The sequence below is a fragment of the Paramormyrops kingsleyae genome, chromosome 13, assembly GCF_048594095.1.
Source record: "Paramormyrops kingsleyae isolate MSU_618 chromosome 13, PKINGS_0.4, whole genome shotgun sequence".
Classification (NCBI taxonomy): Eukaryota; Metazoa; Chordata; class Actinopteri; order Osteoglossiformes; family Mormyridae; genus Paramormyrops; species Paramormyrops kingsleyae.
In genome coordinates this window covers 21,198,776-21,220,428 of record NC_132809.1, presented here as the reverse complement: position 1 = coordinate 21,220,428, position 21,653 = coordinate 21,198,776, and the positions used below count along the sequence as shown (strand labels likewise).

The window sequence follows — 21,653 nt, the reverse complement described above, 5'->3', positions numbered from 1 at the left end:
AACAGGGTGCGTTATTAAATCAGTAGCCCTAATCTGGTGTTGACTGCACTTGCTGCCTGCTGCATCTCCATCCATCCATCGGCCCACCCATCCATCGCGGAAGGCTGGTTCGGCTGGTAATCGTGCTCCACCTCCTGAGACGCGGGAGTCCCTGGTCGAATATCCCGTCTTCGATCGGGGACTTGTGGCCCATAGGGGGTGGGGGTTCAACCGCAGTCTCCAGAGTATCCTTGTGCTCTCCCCTTATATTTCGAAATATAGTTATCTAAGCAGGTGTACAGCCTGCTCCCCGTCTACCTCAGCCTCCCATTTTCTCATTCTCGTTGAAATCTGTCGCTCCGTCGCTGGCCAGCATTCATCTTGCTCTTCATCGAGTCCAGCTCATCTCTCACAAGCTTTCTAGCGGCGATCACTACCCGGCTGTACAGTGACCTGCCCTCACGCTTGGGGAAAAACCCCTTTCACGACACCAGAATCGCGGCTCCAACGGGAGAGCCCGCTGCTCCGCTTACTTAAGCTTCGCCGAGTCCTGCAGGCAAACGAGCTCCCAGCAGCCGGAGCTCCCGCCGCTCGCCATGCCCGGCCCCGTGGCCGGTAGCAAATCTCGGGTTTACGCCGATGTCAACACGCTGAAGAGCAGGGAGTACTGGGACTATGAGGCCCATGTGCCCAACTGGAGGTGAGATGCGCGTTTTGCAACACCCGCACATTGTATTGTATTGAACATTGTGTTCATGGTGATGGCGCTGCTGCGTCTCATTCTGTTTCATTCTTTACCTTGCATGTCACTATGTACTACAATAACAAGCATTTTGTGATTAGGCCAATGTTGCCGAATGATTCTCATTATGTGCGGCTTGTCATTAATAAGGTGGATTCATGATCGTTTCATTGGATGGCAACGTATTGTGAATCTGATGTGAAATTAGCACTGTAAAGCAGTAACTGTATGATATATGAACTATATTATGTACATTGGCATGTAAATGATGCGCAAAGTATCTGTACGGACGAGCAACACCTCGCCAAATTGTCTTTTCAGTGAAATCCATTAATGGCTTTTTACCTTTTCTCGTGGACCCTAATTTGGCACCAGCGGTGTCACCCTCCTATTCGAGGCTCAATGTGCCGTACTGATTTTTCGCCCGTTTCTCTTCATAGAATGTCAGCGTTATTTTTATGTTACCATTGTATAATGTTGTAAGCAGACAACAGGCCAGGAATGGAGAAATAGTCCCTGATTGTTTTTAAACATGCCGCCCCCCTCAGGATCCCTGAAAGGTTAGCAGAGGCATGAAAGCACGTGATGCAATGGAGGCGATGGCTTGGTAGTAGATTTGGGGGGGGTGGCCAAAGAGTGCAGTTAAAGTTGCTCCCTCCCTCTCGCCTCTTTAGCAACCAAGAGGATTACCAGCTGGTGCGCAAACTTGGCAGGGGAAAGTACAGCGAGGTCTTTGAAGCCATCAACATCAACAACAATGAGAAGGTGGTGGTCAAAATCCTCAAGGTGAGCTAACAGAGCCACACCATGTCTGAGCATGTCAGATCGGCTTCTAAAAGCCCCCAGAGGCTGGGTGGCACTGAAGACTTAAACGGTCACATCTTAGTCCAGATGCCGTGTGGGGTTAGGGTCACACTGGGATCTTGTGGGCTGTGCCTGTTCGTCAGAGCAGAAGCCGATCTGAGTGGAAATAGAAATTCAGCATAAATTACCAGCTTTTCCATTTACACATCAACATGTCTCCAGAGAGAGACAGATTTGCAAATAGGATTTATGCAAAATGCCTCGGTAAAGTGGTGAAATGTTTGAAGAATTGTGAAGCGTTGCATGTACTGGCCAGCTGTGGGAATCTTCCCTTTTGCTTGTGGTCCTGCTTCCCATGCTGGCTGAGGGGCTGGTGGGTAACATACCTGTTCCACATGCTGGATGTAGACTGAGTCTGAGGGTGGGGTCCCTGGATACTCCGCACGCTGACACTCTCATTATAGCTTGTTCCCTGAAGCCCGGAGTCCGTCTGGAGGTGGTTTCACACATTGGGCTGCGCAGTCGAGCTGTAGCACGCGCAGATTCTTTCTTGTTTATATACTGACCTCACTTGGAGATTTGGGTGTTAAAAATATTTGATGGCTTCCTTCTGGAGGCAGCACAGGTGAACCGCATCAGACGGGGGAATTAGAGTCACCCCCAAAGGGGGGGGAGCACCTTTCATGGCAGCTGGCCAGCGGATCGCAGGTGTTCCACACATCTGCAGAGCTAGCAGCTTTTCCCAGGTACTTCACACATCCTTAGGGGATAGAATCCTTTCCAGCTTCCAGGAGAATACCGGTCCAGCTTTCGTTCTTGCTAATCACACAGACCAGGCCAGCTTCTGCAACCAGCCTGTCTCGATACTGTTGTGATTTCTGCTTCCTTTGAGTGTGTATAGACAGTCCCTAGGTTAAGAACACCTGACTTATGGACAACTCATTCCTATAAACACTGCCATAAAGCCCAATAGAACCTGTTATATTAAAAATTTGGGTTAAATACAGTGGTTCATAATAATGAACGCACTGCTTTGTGACGCTTGTGAAAACACTGCGCAGCTTCTGCGGTTTGTCTGCCCAAGGTACAGTGCTGTATTGTATGAAGTTACTTTTATTACTATATTAAATATTATTATTGTTATTGTTATGTACTCTATTATTATTATTATTGTTCTGACTTACAAATTTGACTTAAAGACGGTCTTAAGGAACAGATCTCCTTTGTAACCTGGGAACTGCCTGTATATTGATCTCTCCCCTTTTTTTGGATCCGTGCAGCCCGTCAAGAAGAAGAAGATCAAGCGGGAGATTAAGATCCTGGAGAACCTGCGGGGGGGAACCAACATCATCCGGCTGGTGGACACAGTGAAGGACCCTGTGGTGTGTTCCTCAGTCCCCGCTCCTTCCTTACTATAGGTTGGCCCACAGTCACAACAACAACTTGAAAATAACCAATCAGAGCTCACTTAGTTGTCATAGGCTCTTTCCATTTAATTCAACATTTGCATCACTATGTCTGATGTGGATTAAATTTGGCTTGTGATTTACACATATCTTTTAATGTTCAGAAATGCTTTTTTTTTACTTTTAGAAATATTTTTTGTGAGATATAGCACCGTTTTTACATTGCAGGTAGAAAAAAACATTTCAGAATGTTTTTTTTCTTTATAAGCTGTAACTTTTCTATTATTATTATTACAGTCACATGGAAGTTGTAGCTTACTGGAAAAGCACACAAAGTGTGCTTTGTCATGGAATGCCTGGGCTTCATCTTGGAAGACAAAGGAGAAATTCTCAGAAAAGTCCCCAAAACACAGTACATTCATTAGAGTACACTTCAAGTTCACTGGAAGCTTTTTTTATGAAACGTTAAAAGAGAGTGAGATTAGTGTGTAACTTCAGCATTTTTAAACATTTTTCTTGTAAGCTCAGAACCTGATAGACCTCAAAGGGGTGTAGGTGTTATTTTTGTTATAAAGTAAAAAGTACTTTCTTCCCAATTAAGTGATACATTTTTTCTCCTTCTCCCACAATTTTTTGAGGCTCAAAAATTAGTTTTTTTTTTTTTTTTTTTAACATGTCTGGGGTGTTCATGAAGGGTATCAAGTGACAGGTCAGTGTTGTATTTACACAGTGTGTGTGTGTGTGAGAGAGAGAGAGAAAATATATATATAGTCCCCACACACACACACACACACACACACACACACACACACATATATAATATGATTTTTTTTGCATCTTGTGATGTAGAACAGATGCTGTATCTCAAGGGGAAATTCTTCCAAAAATAAGCTGAAAACCTGCATCATGAATATTCACATGCCAAATTTAAACAAAATCACAGTGATGCAAACACTATGTTGAATGACCATGACCATGTGCACAAATATGTGAAATATAGTTTACAGCTGAGAACCATAAATGTGGGTATTACATTAAGGATTGTTTTAATTTGGAAATGGATCTCCTAATTTGATTTCTAAGGTTTTTACTTATTTCACTGCTATATTGATCTGTTTGTGGTAGTCAGAACTAGGAGCTGTTCTGTGTTTTAATATTTCAACCACCATGGGTCCCAGTGCAGGATGGTGTAGGTTCTTCACTGACACTGGAATCTCCAAGCGGGGTGATGTTGGGTCAGAGCTTTGGTTTGTGTTGTCAGTCCAGGAACGTGGTACCAGGGCGTGGTGTGTTGCTGTCCTGAACGGCGCTGGCATGTTTTCCCCTTTCTGTAATGCACCATCAGCTTCTCTGTCAGGTTCAGCCCATATCGGAACGGTAGCACTAAACCTGCCATGTTTGATTTCAGATTCTTTTGTTCCTTATGTTTTTGTTGAGAGAGAAAGTGGAGTGAAGGGTTGAGTCACTGTTTGATTAAGAATAACAACAACAACAAAAAATAATAACGACAACAAGAACGTCAACAATATATTATCTTAATCTTCTTTCTTGTCTTTCTCTCCAGTCTCGTACCCCAGCCCTGGTCTTTGAATGCATCAACAACACAGATTTTAAGGTAGATGCGGTTATTTTTTAAACGTTGTCATGGTGTGCTGTAATGCCCTTGTCTGTGAGTGTACGTTGATGTTTTAGGTGTGAGGCCTGACTCTTGGCTTGGAGTCTCATGTGACGGGAAGCGCAGCAGACCATCAGGGAAATAATATTGAAATAACATTTTTATTGACAAGTGTGTTTTAGTTTTCATGTTTTAGTTCAACTTCCAAAAACATCAAGCCCAAAAGCCTTGTATTTAGAAATATTCATCCCTGAAGTACTTGTTTCTGTTTAGTGACAGGAGCAATGTCATTTTTTCGCCTTCTCTCATTATGATTTTAGATCTATAGCCTGTGAACGCGGTGTTCATTTTGTGTCCTTTTTTAAATTTTTTTTTTTTTTTTACCCTCATTCACTGTGAGCTTCCTATTTACCAAACAACCCACTTGTGGAGTTAAGATACATCACCCCTGATTAAAAACTATATGACAGAAGTATTTACTTTTTAAATACAATGTTTTCAGTCACTAAGGCTTTCGGGCTGATGTTTTTGAAGTTGAATGAAAACATGAAAACTAAAATACACAATTTCATGGGGGCTTGCCGTCCGGGAGGGCGTTTCATGGGGGCTTGCCGTCCGGGAGGGCGTTTCATGGGGGCTTGCCGTCCGGGAGGGCGTTTCATGGGGGCTTGCCGTCCGGGAGGGCGTTTCATGGGGGCTTGGGCTTGCTGTCCGGGAGGGCGTTTCATGGGGGCTTGCCGTCCGGGAGGGCGTTTCATGGGGGCTTGCCGTCCGGGAGGGCGTTTCATTGCTGATCAGGCCTGACATAGAGTGCATGCTGTCTTGGTTTTACATCTCAGTCTCTAAGTGTGAAGTGCAGCACAATTAAAGCAAGTCATAAAACTAAGCATAAATACAAAATACGGCTTGCTGTTATTGTGATTATATACAGGATGTTTACGTTCTGAATTTGAGGCGACTCCATGGTTTGCTGGTTATGGGTTCAGCATCAGTTGTGATGGTAGATATTAGTTAAGTTTGATGGGCTATTTCACATAAATAAAACCTTTAAAAAGATGAAATGGCTTTGCAGTCCCTGTTACCATAGCAACAGGAATACGGCTGACAAATCTGTTCCTATGTAAGTCCCGCCATCTGCATCGGCTGTATGTGATACTGCCCCCTCAGTGGTGACAGGCAAACACTGTCCCTCATGAAGCTGTTGTCATCTTTCAGGAGCTGTATCAGAAGTTAACTGATTTTGACATTCGTTACTACATGTACGAGCTACTTAAGGTAAGAGACACGGTGCTGTTTGCATGATGGTTGCTGTTTATAGTGTGTGCTTGACGTGTGCTTGACTCATCCTTCAGGCTTTGGACTACTGCCATAGCATGGGCATTATGCACCGAGACGTCAAACCTCACAATGTGATGATCGACCACCAGATGCGGAAGGTAGGAGGCACTATTCATTGTTCTAGATAAAAGTGCGGTTCAGCCTACCCCTGTCTGCTTTTGGCTCTGCCTTTATACGTGCAGTTCAGCCGACCCCTGTCTGCTTTTGGCTCTGCCTTTATACGCGCGGTTCAGCCGGCCCTTCTCCTGGTTTTCAGTGATAATTTTCTTGCCTGGGGCACAGTGCTAAAACCTGTAAACCGTCCAGCCTCAGGATAAGTCTCCTGTTTTAAATATGTACCTAGGTCATCCTTTAAAAGAGACTAAGCCAGGGGTGGCCAGTCTTATCCGCAAAGGGCCGGTGTGTATGCAGGTTTTTGGGATAACCTTTAGGTCAGCTGTTCAAACCCAGGTGTGATGACTCTTCAGCCAATCAGTCCTCTAATTAGTGACATAATTAGGGAGTTGCAGCGAAAACCTGCATACACACCGGCCCTTTGCTGATAAGATTGGCCAATAAGCTGATGACCTGGTCCTCAGTGCGCTGCATAGATTAGGTACATTTATTTAGCATTTATACACCTTTGTATAAAGTGACGTACAAGTGAAGAAAGCTTGGGGCCAGCGAGTGGGTTTGCATCCCCAGAGCATTTGAGCTTCTGTCCCCAGTGCAGGTATTTTTACATCCTATAGTACTTATGGAAGCAGGTGTTAGCTACAATTAGTCAGGTTCACATTCACGCTTATCTCGATAGGAAGATTGTTTAAACATCCCTTAAAGTCCATCTATATATAATATGTGTGTGTGTGTGTGTGTGTGTGGGGACCAGCTGCGTCTGATCGACTGGGGCCTGGCAGAGTTTTACCACCCAGCACAGGAGTACAACGTCAGGGTGGCGTCACGCTACTTCAAGGGCCCAGAGCTGCTAGTGGACTATCAGGTACGTGTGTCACACACTCACACGTGTTCAGTCATATGAACACACATGAACATCCCCACATTCGTCAGCTTGCATATGTGCTGGATTTTTTTCCCCGCCGTTAGCCTCAGCATGTGGATGTAGCAGACAGGCTGTGTGTGACTGTTTCGCCTCCCACGACTGTGTTCCCACAGATGTATGACTACAGTTTGGACATGTGGAGTCTGGGCTGCATGTTGGCCAGTATGATCTTCCAGAAGGAGCCTTTTTTCCATGGGCAGGACAACTACGACCAGGTGTCTCTCTGGAGGCGTGGCCTACCCTGGACACGCCCATTTCTGCCATCTACGTACTGCCTCCATATAATCCATAATTGTTATCTGTTGATAGTTAAAATTATATGCTGTGACTGTCATTTTGTTACTGAAAGAAAGGACTTCACACTCTCCTCAGGAGTTATGGTCTAACTTCATTATCTGGTCTGGTCCCAGCTGGTCAGAATTGCCAAAGTTCTGGGGACCGATGACCTATTTGTCTACCTGCGCAAGTACCACATCGAATTGGACCCGCGCTTCAAGGACCTTCTGGGCCAGTGAGTATGGGCAAGTCGCTTGGAGCGCGGGAAGACGCACTTGGAGCTTCAGCACACGGGTTTACACCTGCACCTGGGCATCGTGGCAGACAGGCCCCGCTAATGGGCCACCAGGTCATACGATGCGGGTCACCGGCCGAATCAGGCTGTTCTCTGGATGTGGAACAAGAGCCTGTTCAGCACATGACAGAGCCGGTATTACTGTGTGACTGTTTATTTGCTGCAACTTAGGGAACTCACTCTCCAGATCTTCCCACAAAGCATATAAATGTCGGATTTTAAGCTTCTAAATTGCTGGGTTTTTACTGCGGCTGGACATAAACGGTTTCACTTGGGGCGTCATTTGGCAGTTTGACACAAAGCTGGTCTGGTGTGCTTGCTGCCTGTTTCACCGCGTCTGCCAGAGCACTTCTCAGAGTGGACACTGACAGTGGGCCATCTGATGCTCCTTGCTGCCCCCTGCAGGCAGACACGGAAACGCTGGGAACAGTTTGTTCAGTCGGAGAACCAGCACCTGGTGAGTCCCGAGGCCTTGGACCTGCTGGACAAGCTGCTGCGCTATGACCACCAGCAGCGCCTGACAGCCACCGAGGCCATGCAGCACCCCTACTTCTGTGAGTCTGAGCCCAGCCCTGCCTCCACCTCACTCCCAGCTGCTCTGCTTTTTCTCTATTTTTTGTGTGTTCCTCATTGCTGCCATTATGCCTCTGTCCCCTCAGATCCTGTTCTGAAGGACCAGTCTCTCTCCAACACCGGTGGTTCTCTGGCGTCCAGCGGCTCTACTGCGGCACGATGAGATCAGGTGGGACGGGGACAGGGGTGGGAACACGGGGCCCCAGGGGTGTGTACAACAGCCCAAAGATCGGAATAATACAAATGACTCATTTGCTAACTTAAGTTAATCTAGCAGCCATATTTAAATTCTGATTTGTGTTTGTTCTCTCTCTCTTTCAGGAAAATATTTACCTCAGTTTTCCACCCCTTTGTGGCAGAAACATGTTCAAGTGTACAGAGACTGGGTTGTTGTCCGTTACTCGCACACATGTATATGCACACTCTCACACACACTCACACACTCAGACGCACTCTCTCACTCAAGCTCACATGCACACGCAGTCTCTCTGTATTGGGGTGGCTGTCCCCAGTCATTCCCAGCTACCAGGTTAATGAGGTTGAAAGAACATCTCAGTGCTGCCCTTATCTTGTATGTTAAAAGAATTTTGAAATTAAAGAATTCCCCCCCACCCCCGTCCCCCATCATTACCCCTCAGGTTCTTGGAAACTATCCCCAGCCCCATAAGAACAAGCATGGGGAGGGAAGAGAAGAATGAGTTTACCCCCACCCCTCCCGACCCCACCCTGCCCCCAAGTTCTGTGTTCAGCCCTGCGGACCTGATCTCTCACATCGGGCTGTACTACCGAAGTGACATTGTGGACCTTTCTCTGCTATAGGTGTAATAATATTCATAAGAATAAATGATTTTTATTTAGAGTGCTGTGTGTGCATCTCTCTGTGCCTGCAGGCTGGTGTTTCCCGTCATCTCTGCGCTCCGCTGTTGTACCATTGGGATCATTTTGCCTGAGATGAAACAGCCTCGTTTTGCTTGCGATGGCAGCATTTGTGTCGCGTAGGAAACCCCACTGCCTGTCTAGCTTTATGTAGCATGGTGGGTGGTCACTTTGCCAGAGATGGTGGGTGCTGGGTGGCATCCAGGAAGGGTGCTTCCGAACCTTCTTCCTGAAGCCTCCTATGGCGTTTTTCCACCGCAGCAGCTACCGTACTGTCGGTACAGTAACAGTACCAAAAGTACGGTACTTCAAGGTGTCCGTTTTCCACTGGAGTAAAAACTGGTACCAGCACTGAATGACATCACAACTTGAGGTGGGGTATTTTGTACTGAATTCGAATTCAGTACATGGCTGTAGTATATTAATCGACTGGACGGTGTGCAATATTAATACCAACATCACATATTATGCACATCAAGTTCTTACATTGCTAGTCAGATTAAGATCAGGCTTTTTCTTACTTTCATTTCTGTACGGACATTATAGTGCAGGGGGTTCAAATTCTTTTTACTCTCTTTTTACTCTGATAGGAAAAAAACTTTGCAAGCTTTGCAATTTTAATTATTATTCCTTTTATAGATTCTTATATGTTGAAAAATGTGCATGCATTCTCCAAGATAATTGTAATTATTTTCATCCTTGCTATTCAAATCACTTGAAGATGGGTTTGAGAGAAATTTATGAGCTCCTTTTTTGTTTTATAAATACCCCAATATTTATTACGACAAAATCACATCACCAGGACCGCACGCTGTATGCATGCTGTATTAGTATATTAGTATATGCATGCTGTATTAGTATATTAGTATATGCATGCTGTATTAGTATATTCAACAAAATACTTTTTCTCATCCTTTTTTTTCCTTGCCATCCGGATCTTTTCTTGTACATGTTCTAATGACCAAATCCCAATTTTTTTTTTACTTAATTTATCGACAAATAAAGTCCCTCCCCAAAGTACTGAAGTACCAAAGAAGTACCCCAGCTGGTTTCGCACTTTCGATACTGGAACTTTTGGTACTGGTACTCGACCTGAAGTCAATGGAAAAGTGTAAGTACCGTACTTGATGTAGTGGAAATGCCACTAGGGGCCCCTTTTTCTGTGTCTATGTCAGCCTCTGTGTGTCCCCCCCCACGCACCGTGGGGCTGTGGCCGTCCTCGGGGGAGGGTGTGAATTCAATTTGGTGTTTGAATGAAGGTGACCTGATCATGCCTTGCCACTGGTGTCGGGTGTTGTCCCCCCCCCCCCCCGCTCTTCTCCGCTATGATGCATCGTGTGTCCGTCTTGCCTTCTGATTGGCGTGTCCTCTGCATTTTCTTGCCAGGAAATGTAGAGGTGTGCAGAAGTCAATTGCTCAAGCGTCCACATAGTAAGAAATCAGGCAGTCTGTGACAGAGATGGAAGGTGTTGATATTGATGTGGCCTCCAAACATTATAATGTGCCAATACATTCTATGTAAGCGTTTAAATAACTGCACCACATGGCTCAAACTTGTGTGTCAGCTACATATGCTTGCATGTGCAGCTCTCTGCATGTCTGCCAGAGGCGGGGGTGTGACAGAGTATGTAGGACACAGGTGACATGGCTTGAATTGTGTGGCTGGAGGACACAGGCTGGTGTGTGAAGGAGTGCTTGCATCTCTGCCCACATGCTCTACTGGCCTCGTTACCCATCCAGCCATCCTATTTTGTGCCCCAGGCCACATCCTCCTAGTGGAAACTCTCCGTAAGCCCAGCACTCCTCTGGAGCGTGAATAACCTGCTGATTGACAGCAGGAGAAATGCGAGTTTCCTCTTCCTGTGGTAAAACCTGATTCCTGTCAGCCGCGGGCCGGACATCGCACCCCTATTAAAGTTTCAGCACTGCCCCCGTGGGTTAATACTGACACCTGTGAGGTCATGGAGGTGGTCTGTAAACATGATCCGCCCTCCCGCATGACAGATGCATGCGAATCGCGCCGCGTCACGCCATGTCACCCAGGTGCCTACTGTGAGTGATTCCAAGAATCCTTCACAGAACTGGCCCCATGATGTCTTCTCTAAAAATCCACTAAAAATATCACATTCTTCATTTCATTCTCATCTCTGCCTCTTTTTTTTCCATCAATTTATATTCTGTACTCAAAGAACTAATTCATGAAACGGTGCATCCAGGTTACATTTAAGGAAAATAAAGCTTTTTTCATACTGAAAGCCAAGGTTGGGGCAAAACTTAATCAGTTTTTATTTTGCTTGAGACAGAACACACAAGGATGACTATAAAGCTCAGGACAGTGTGTGTGTGTGTGTGTGTGTGTGTGTGTGTGTGTGTGTGTGTGTGTGTGTGTGTGGGTGGGTGGGTGGGGGGGGGGGGCAAACAAAATGACGCATAGCCTACAGGAAGTAGCCCGGTAAGTGTCTCCATACTGTTTGTTTTAGAGGATTTCTTCTATACCATACATCAGATAAACTCTAATTATTAACAAAATAGAATATAATTCTGTATATTATACCTATAAAAGGTTAAAGAAACTGCAATACCATTCCTGTTTCTGAAGGCTGTGTGGCTCAACTAATGAGCTGCCTAAATCTGAAATGAAATGAATGCACTTCCTCCCTGTGCACTGATACTGTCAGCAAAAGAAAAGCTTTCTTGATGTGTCAGCCAAAGGCAGGACTGGGGAAGCAGCTTATCGCAGGACATTAGCTACAGCCAGGGGTGTTAACACAAGACCGCGTTCAGCAGTGCAAATATGCTGCTAAATGAAGATGAACAATCGAAAACGCAAACCGTATCAAAGGATCAAAGTTTGTAGGCTGGGGCTGTTCCTGTGATTTGCTAATATATCTCAAGCTGAAGTTCCTACTGAAATACCTTTTGATCTTATAATTTCACTTCAGCGTTGATACGTGTAGGTGTGAATGCTTCAGAGATTAGCATCGTGGACTTCCTCGTCCGCCGTGTGACATTATCAGTACGTCTCAGACCCCATTCTGCTTAGCAGTCCGACAGGCCTGTGTGGATGTGTGTTTCTGTCAGTTGCCAGTACATGACAAAACACTTCCACACCAGTAAGTAAGCAACATTCGCATACACGTGTGCAAACTGAAACAAGCACAGGGTCCGAAGGAGTGTCACCATGGATGTGTGAAGGGGACCCCGGGCTGCCCCACCGCCCATCCTCTCTGGGGCAACATCTTCCAGGACACTCATGGAGGAATGACGAACAACGATGAAGTTTGAAAGTGGGGTTGTGGTTGCCATGGGCGCAGGGAATAGGAGATGATTGCAGCTGCCAGCTGTCAGCAGCCCGTGGTGGGTCAGGACGACAGCGTCAGTGTGTCCCTCTCTTAGATGGAAAGATGAAGAACAGCGGCACAGGCTGCGCTGAGCGCCCTGTCAGGCGGTGTCATCCCGTCCGCTTCACGTTGCTGCTGCGTCTGCGGCGGGGGCAGCCGGGGAAGCAGAGCTTCTCTGTTGCCATGGACACCTGCGGGCTGGGGCACGGCAGGGTAGACTCCTGCTTCCTGAGGGGCACAGGCAAAGAGAGCGTTAGTCTCTCGGGATGCCACGTCGAAGGCGGGCACATCCCATGCTGCCTACACACTGCCCGCAGCACACCTTAGTGCTCATGTTTCTGTTATCGTTATAGGTGCTGAGAGCAAAGAGTCACACGCGCATCAACCTCTGCTGATCACAAACTGGGGGTATGTGGAGTATGTGGGTCACTGTCACTAACTCAAAATCTATACTACGTCATTGTCTAAGCCAGTGACGAGGGCCATGCTTACCAGTGCACTTTTTAAAAGCTGGCTAGCCGGAAGTAATATCGATGCCGCTTCACTTGATTGTTAACTACATAGAGGACATTGGTCATAGAGGGCAAGTGGTATTGCATCTACAGTAGATTAAAAAAATAATGTAAAACTTTTAAAAAACATTTTAAAAAATATATAAATTAAAAATCATTAAATGTGATGTCATTTTTTTGCTTAAATGCTTATTTTTTTTATCCAGTCACACGGCGCCAAACTGGCCTCTGAGGGCCTCCAGTGGTCTGCGAGCTGCCCAGTGAAGACCACTGGTCTAAGTAGTCCATTTTGCCTCTGGGGTAGTTAATCAGTTTTGTGTGCTATGTATGCTTTTTATGTCTGGCAATTATTTAACAAAGTTCATCAAGGTGCTGTATCACGAAGCCGGATTTCATGCATAACTTGACGATTTTAGGTAGCCTAGGCTAAATGTAAATGAATGAAGTTAAGGTAAACTTAACTTAACGTGGGATATCTTAAATCCAGTCATCTGGATTTAAGCTTCCCCGTGAGACACAAAATGAAATGTTTTTATTTTAGCTTAATTCTGGGATTCTGTGCAACGTCACTAAACTCACAACCAGGAAGGAAAAACGGGAAAAAGAGAAAAACTGCCAGGAAGGAATGTCTCTATTAAAATCTATGCTCATACTATTCTCCCATTTGGGAAACTATGGAGCCCCTAAGGGGACAAAGGAGGAGAAGAAAAAAAACCGCAGAAGAAAAAAAAAGAAGTAATATTTTGCGCTATAACTCAAAACTTTTCTGTAGTAATGCAACAATAAAATCAGGTGACTAGCGTACTTTTGGTCATTCAAGTGCAACTTCCAAAGCCGCTGTTTTCATGATGTGGTTGATCCCCGCTTCGCTTATTAATCTAATTTAACGGTTAAAAAACACTTTAGAGTTCAGTGTGGTAAGATTTGATTGTTTAATTCATAATTAGTAATTTGTAAAGCAAGCCTTGCTAAAGTTTCAGTAACATTGCTAATTAATGCTAATCTGTTGAGGTTGATTTAAGCCTAAAGAATTGTTCGTTTTTTGTTGTTGTTTCATGTTTATAATAAATTAATATAATTAATATAAATCAAACGCGCATCCTCTTTTCTCACATGAAGTCCATTTATTCTGCATTTTGCATACATACATCGATAGCCATGACACTGCCCAGAGTGCAAAAGCTGCTCGCGAATAAAGTTAATTACATCACCCAAGTCGGAGTAGTTTTTCCTTTCACATAAAATCCTCTTAATCTGCCTCAGACTTATGTGAACATCATGCCCAGATCCGAGAACAAACTGAATGTCTATATATTGTAGACCAAGATCAAAGTAAAATTCGATTAAACGCTCCATGTTTTCCTATCAATTATGTTCTCTACTCTGACTGATTACTCATATTTCCAGTTCAAAGTCACAACAGTTTTGCCTTATGTCGCAAAAGTTTTGGGTTATAATGCAAAGGTTTTGGGTTATAAGACAAAAGTCTTGGGTTATAATGCAAAGGTTTTGGGTTATATCGCAAAAGTTTTGGGTTATAACGCAACGGTTTTGGGTTATAACGCAAAACATTACCTTTTTTTTTCTCCTCCTTTGTCCCCTTAGGGGCTCCGTAGGAAACAAAAAATTAAATGAAATAATAATGTGTTATGATTTTAAACCCTGCAGAAAAAACCAACATGACCTAGGGTTGCCAACTCACACATCTGGCTTGACACTCACACTTTCAGACTCTCACATTCACGCAAGAAATCTTATAGCAAATCTATATTCCTCTATTATAAACCTAAATTCAGTTACATCAAAAATTGAGCATGATAAAAAAAAATAATTACCCAATTAAGCGCAAATCAGAAGGGATCTTATGTTGCCTTCAGTTCCAAACAAATTAGCGACAGTGTCACCAGCAAAGCAGCCCCAGTCTATCACACCTCCTCCCACATGCTTCACATTTAGCACAACCTTGCAGAGATCATCCGTTCACCTACTCAGCATCTTACAAAGACAGTGCGACCAAAGGGCCGATTTCCGCTGGTCAGATGTCTGCTGCATAATAATTAGGATGATATAATGAATTTGTTTTAGGAAAAAGTGCAAACATTTCAACATAGACTTTTAACTTCATGTCATTACTATTATGTAAAATAGTAATACTTTTTTTATGTAAAGTAGTAATACCTTAATCAAATATGGTCAAACTTTTGACTGGTAGTGCATCATACACACACACACACACACACACACACACACACACATTATATATATATATATATATATATATATATATATATATATATTTATATATATTACAGTCATACACATACACATACACATACACATACATAGACATATATACGTAGCCTCACCTAGTCACACCTGCTGCTGCCTCCCGCCCGCCCACCTGTCGCATCACCTGCAGCATGCGGCAGATCTGGCGCAGAGTCATCCTGGGGCCGTGATACACCACTCGTGTACGGGGGGCCCCCCGGGGACACTGATGGGCCAGAAGGGACAGGTAGCCGCCAGAGCCCCTGAACAGCCGCAGGGGCCTCATGCTATTCACAGCGTAGCAAGAGGCAAACTAATATGTGGAGGAGCAGAGCAGAGAAATAAGTATGAAACACTGAACACACTGTGTTCCTGAGGAGTTCTGATGGGATATGAAACACTGAACACGCTCCACTCCATCCGCCATTCAGAAACCCAAATCCACAGTGTGTGGAGCAGTAGATCTGCAGCACAATAAGATTCTTGATAAACAGATTCCTTTACAGAGCTGCGAAACCTGAATACCACTGATTCCCTGCCACATGGCTGTCTGGCAGGCCTTAGTGTAAGCTGACCCTGCATTGCTCTGTGTATCTCCCTGCACGCTCCTCACGACAATCGCAGACCCTTTCTACATAGTCACTCGGCGTCTTCCAGCATTGAACCCCCAGCCAAAGATTCCCGGCCCATGCCTGATGACAGAGATGCCAAGCGACACCCACGGCTCACTCAGCTGCGAGTGGCAGGGTTGACGGGCACCGGGGGCCGTGAGCTCTCACAATGGCAGCATCCCCTTGTGAGCAAACGCCAAGGGGCACCGTGAATCAGCATCAGCACTGGAATCGCTGTGTGACTAAACGTCAGACAGCCCTCAACAATGTTTCAGGAGACGGGATCAGCCGTCATACTCACAGGGACGACGGTCGCCATGGTGATGGGATGGACTCCTCGAGCAGTGCTCACAGTGACGGGCGAAGTGTGTGGTCCTGGGCTATATGTCACAGGGGTGCCGTGTTTTTATAGTGGGAGGCAGCCATGAGCGACCAGCCAATGGGGGTAGGGGTCTGAGGGAGCTGGCTACGCCCCCCCCCCCCGTCACCGCCAAGTGAGCTCACTGCTATCCCGTTACCCACCTTTGCAGTGATGGATGTCAGAGTCTCAGGTTTCCAAGCTCGATGATTCCGCATCATGGGAAACATTGGTTATTAACGGAACCATTGTTCATGGAGGTAAATTTAGAAGCGGGAGCTGGAATCAGTCAGCGAGCCAGGATAGAGGCACAGACGCAAATTCAGTGTGGAACTGAGACAGGCTGCCTGGATGCTGCCTCTTTTCATGCTTCTCTGTGTGAAGACAATACAGCATCAATCAAGCTTGTGGGGAACATGACAGAGCCTAACAATTGAACGTGTATTAAATATGTCCACTTGGTGTCTGCATTCCAACTGCCCCACAGGGCTTCACACTTCACACATGCTTGAAGTCCATGAATGCCTTTCTATCTGCTGCTTGTAAACACAATGACTCAGAAATGCCACAGTTCTTCTAAAATCCAGAACCTGTTAGAAATTCTTTCGGTTTTCCTGCAGAATGATTACACCCACCTTAGTCTCCCCCCACCCTCTAACCCAGCCAACTGCGATTTCCAACTGCATTTCTTTTCAGTGGTTTTCACTGGATTACACTGTATTTTCATATAGCTGTACTCATGTGTTACAGTAAGATGTCATATGTCTACACTTTATTTTATTATGTTTTTGTGTCTGGCAGGCCCAAGTGCATCACCAAGTGCATCAACCAAACACCTCGAAAGCTTGCAAACTTCTTAACGGTCGGTGTAGTCCAAGGCCAGAAGTGTTGACTCTGCCGTTGATGTCATGGTTGCGGGCGGCTTGGGCAAGGGAGCGTGGCATGGTGCAGGCACAAAAAAAGGGCGGACGACCCACTAGCGGCTCCAGGAACATAAATGGGGTTTATTAAAGAAAACAGAAAACACTACAAAACCAAAAAGGACCACAAGGGGTCAAAAACTGAAGGGGATTAAACTAAGACTACAACACAAAAACCGAATACACATCAAACACTGAAAATAGCAAAACCATTGAACGTTGCACACGACACACAGACAATCACATGCTCAACACATTGAGCCACATGACCAGACAGGTAACAGGGGGGAACAAAGACTAACATGAAGGACGGGATGACCAGCGACACCTGCTGGCCAAACGGGGAAGGGACACAGAGTGACCACAACAGGGGCTGACCTTGACAGTTGAGAGGCGGGTCTTTGGGTGAACACATGCTGTTTTTTTTAAAAAAACCCTTTTCTTATTTATCTCCAAATCCTGATGGAATAAATTGAGTTGGTCATTCATTTCGATGTAAGACATTGTATTTCGAATAACAATAAAGGAATCAATAAAAATAAAATGGCTTGTGTTGAATTATACAATGGCCAAAAAAAGTACAGAGCAAATCAAAAACATCTTATTCTTTTGATCCTTCAAAATGGCCACCTCTTGCCTTTATGACCACTTGCAGACTCTTGGCATTTTCTCAGTCAGATTCATTAGCGTTCAAATGGATGGTCTTCCAGCAGCTGTGAAGGGGTCCCCACATATGTGGAGAACATCTCATTTGTGTTTAAGCTTGATGACCTCAGAGGCCAGGTCATCTTCTGCAGTGCATCATCACTCCCCTTCTTTGTCAGATATCTCTCACACAGCCTGGATGTGTGCTTTGGGCCGTTATTGAGCATGATAAAAACAAATAATTGCTCAATTAAGCGCAAATCAGATGGGATCGCGTGTTGCCTTCAGTTCCAAACAAATTAGCGACAGTGTCACCAGCAAAGCAGCCCCAGTCTATCACACCTCCTCCCACATGCTTCACATTTAGCACAACCTTGCAGAGGGGTTCACCTACTCAGCATCTTACAAAGACAGTGCGACCAAAGGGCCGATTTCCACTGGTCAGATGTCTGCTCCTTCTTGGTCTCTTCTTCTTCTTCTTCTTCTTCTGTTTTCATTAGTGGTTTCTTGCCAGCAATTTGATCATTAAGGCCTGAGTTTCGCCATCTTGTCTGGACAGCTGGTGTTGATATTTTATGGTGAAATAATAGGAAAGTATCTCCATGAATGAACTTGCAATGAGGTTTACAGAATAATTAGGATAATATAATGAATTTGCTTTAGGAAAGAGTGTGAACATTAAAATATATAGACTTTTAACTTCATGTCATTGCTATTACGAAAAACAGCAGTTTAATTAATGCTTTAATAGGAAGTTATTTGAACAAGAACTGAAACTGTTTCAGAGAACTTGGAAATTGCATTTTTTAATCTTTTTAGAAATCCCCCAATTCCAGGAACTATACAACTCTCATTATCTAACGTTAAATGTTCAAAATTAATATTGAATTAATACTGAATCTATCTGAAACTCTTCAATTAAACTTTATATCTAAAACAGTTAAATGCATGTGTTGCATGTGTAATAGATGTACTAGACTTAAAAATCATGCAAAAAAATTTGTCATCTGTACGTTTTTTGGGGAAAAAAACAGAAATATCAGAAAACGCATTTGGTCAACATTCGCTTTATAGTCATTGGTAATTTAGCATATATGCATTCTCATCCATTTCAGCCATTTTACTTGGCGGTTGACTGTACTGATCTCATTGCTGTCATGATAGGCGCGATGGCTATCAGAGAGTGAATTTGACATGAATCTCATACCACCACCAGAGGGCGCAAGACTCAAATGCTCGTTGCTTCTCATCTTTTTCACATCGCTGGTGCGAGTCGCGGTGGCTGTATGCTAAGCAAGTCAGATCAGACCTTCTTCACCGAGACCATTGACTCTTATTCTGGAGGATGTCTATACGTTCTCAAGCCAGCTGTGAAATATAGTCCCTCCAGCAAATCCTGCCCCGGGGTCTCTACCCAGTGGTTGACATACCCCACAAAGCTCCTTTATAAGATATCTGGACCATCATAAGTAGCTCCTCTCGATTCAAAGGAGCAACGGCCCTATTTTAAGTTAACTCTGGATCTCCAGATATCCTCATCTAATCGTGGAGAGTGAGCCCAGCCTCCCTGCAGAGAAATTTCGTTTTGGTCCCTTTTTTGTCTACAGAGCAGTCACCAGGCTCTAGATAACAAAGAAATATGAGAAACACAGACAGTACAGGACCAAAGTTGAGCTTGTAAACAGATTAACATTACATCTTAAGTGACGCCTTTGCTCTTCTGGTATCTTTAAGTGGGAGTAGCTGCCTTAATGTTAATTATTTACTGCGCTAATTAGATTTCACTGCAGTATTGGTTTTGGGATTAAGAGCAAGGATTAAAGAAGAGGGATAAAATAGCATTACAGCTGTCACGATTACTTGATTAGCCATATTTGATTTTAAAAATTTCATTAAGTAAAATATGCCTTCTCGATCACTGATAGGACGGATTACAGCACAAGGGTCCAAATAAATAGAGAGTGAAAGCTTCAGTTGTGTGGGAACACTTCACATGGTGAATAAAAATGCAGTCCTTGTAGAACGTGAATACCACAACCGCACGACTACAATGTAACATTGTAAAAGAAGACATCACTCTAACATAAATTATTTAGCTTAATTTACTTGCTATGATTCCTGTATCTCAAGATAATCGCCGCTAAGTCGCATCTCCTAACATTATGTTGTACATAATGACCATATAGTGTTAATTAATAACCATTATCCTCTCACAGTCCAAAAAAAAATGCAACATACGACAAGTGCAGTTTATAAATTGATTGTATGTGTAAATAAGTGAGTCCAGACCCTGCAATGGGCTGATGCACGGTCCAGGATTCGGCCCTTGCCTTATGCCCTTTGCCATCTATTACATAAACAATCATTCGATTAAATGAACAACACCTTAAGGTGGTGAGAAATGACCTGAAGCAGAGCCTCAATAGCTCAAAATCATCGGACAACTGGATCCACGGACAACTGGATCCACAGACTCCGTCGATCAGGCTGCACGGGGAAATGGCCCGTCTGTAGACCTGCTACAAACTCACGGTGATGTACATGGGCAATAAATAATAAATACGTACGCGGTCACCCCTTTTACCACCCTTTTTATTATTAATAATCCATATTTCTCAGATGAGACACGGTGCTGCGTGGCCAACCCCGAAATATAACTTTTTGGAGGCACCACTATCAGTATCGCGTTCCAGCGCACAGAAACTGACATGGATCTGTAAAAAGGCGAGTAACCTTAGGTAAACATTCCTGGTTTGTAAATTTCAGAGTGATGTAGCCTTTACAATGTCCTTCTTTTGCCACTGAAATCGCATGGACTAATTGCATGTCACTGCTTCCACCCACGTTTTGATTAAATTAGGGAACAGAAAGTGCGCTGTACTGCGCGCACCTACGCTTATGAGATCACTCTTTCTGGAAGAGGTCAGGGACGATCGTGTGAGGGGGCAGTATAATCGGGTAGATAGGGGAAGCCGCTGGGAGGTGGTAGAAAAAAAATGTTTGGGAGAACTAAAGTCAGAGAAAAGCAGGTACGTACCCATATAGTAAAATTACGGGTTTGAATCCCCTAGCTTCCCTAAACTTGTTTGCTCCCTACCAGGCATGTAGCCAGTAATTAAAATGATGAGTTTGAACCCCCTCGAAATTCGCCGGTTTAATCAAATTAATTGATTGAATTATACACCGTAATAGAGAGCGTGCAGAAGGAGTTGTAGGCTACTGCATTTATTACTCTTTTCGACCAGTGAATGATAGTTTTTTTGATGTTTAATATTAAATTGTCATTTGCTATATTCGGAATCTTAGGTTGCGTAGGTCTTCTGGAAAAAGAGTTAACAAATTACATACAAATGTATTCGGTTATTATTCAACCTTTTAGAGTTTTTTTTTGTCTATTTGCCCTATATTTCCTGTCTCAGAAACTTCGTGTTAATAATCCTTAAAACGTTCTTGTCTGACTACACAAAACTCCAATACCCGCAACTGCACCAACCGTCCCTAAAATAGCACGATCACCACCGGAGTAGGTGATGACCGGCGCTAAAAGTGTGCGATCCCTCTACACAAGAAAGGCAGGAACTCAGAAATGGAGAGTGACACAGAAGGATACTCTTAAAGACACCTCTTGCCATCACCCCAACACGAACGGTCCAGAATGATGTTCCTCATTTCGTACGGAAATTATTTTCTGGATTACAAATGAATGGATTGCCGCTAAACTTGCTGCAATCGGGGATTAAAATGAGTTCTTGGTTAATGTGTTGGGAATTCGTTTGGACTCTTGTTACCCCCAAACAAAGCGCTTCACTCCAGGTACTTCATCAATATTTCACGTAGCATAAAAGTGGGAGGTTCTGTTAAGTCGTGAGGGACTTACAATGGAACAAATTAATGGAGGTTTATGCGTGATAAACGCTGTGAAGGAGTGTAATGGAAATTGATATCAAAACCAAAAAGTAGAATGTCGACCTTCATTTTTAATGTTGAACCGTGTTAACCATGCTCTTTCCACTATATATCTGACTATAAAGTGTCAGTTTTCTCTCGACATCTGA

At 44.2% G+C, this 21,653-nt stretch overlaps 1 protein-coding gene across 1 annotated transcript; it reads left to right on the top strand.

Moving 5' to 3' along the window:
* The first annotated feature begins 543 nt into the window (after nucleotides 1-543).
* Nucleotides 544-8,926, top strand: csnk2a2b (casein kinase 2, alpha prime polypeptide b). Its single transcript, XM_023841693.2, has 12 exons — nucleotides 544-679; nucleotides 1,396-1,507; nucleotides 2,806-2,907; nucleotides 4,496-4,546; nucleotides 5,762-5,821; nucleotides 5,899-5,982; nucleotides 6,753-6,863; nucleotides 7,037-7,138; nucleotides 7,334-7,434; nucleotides 7,900-8,048; nucleotides 8,154-8,236; nucleotides 8,389-8,926. The coding sequence occupies exons 1-11, from the start codon at nucleotides 576-578 to the stop codon at nucleotides 8,228-8,230; spliced, it is 1,053 nt and encodes a 350-aa protein (XP_023697461.1). The 5' UTR covers nucleotides 544-575; the 3' UTR covers nucleotides 8,231-8,236; nucleotides 8,389-8,926.
* The last annotated feature ends 12,727 nt before the right edge of the window (nucleotides 8,927-21,653 follow it).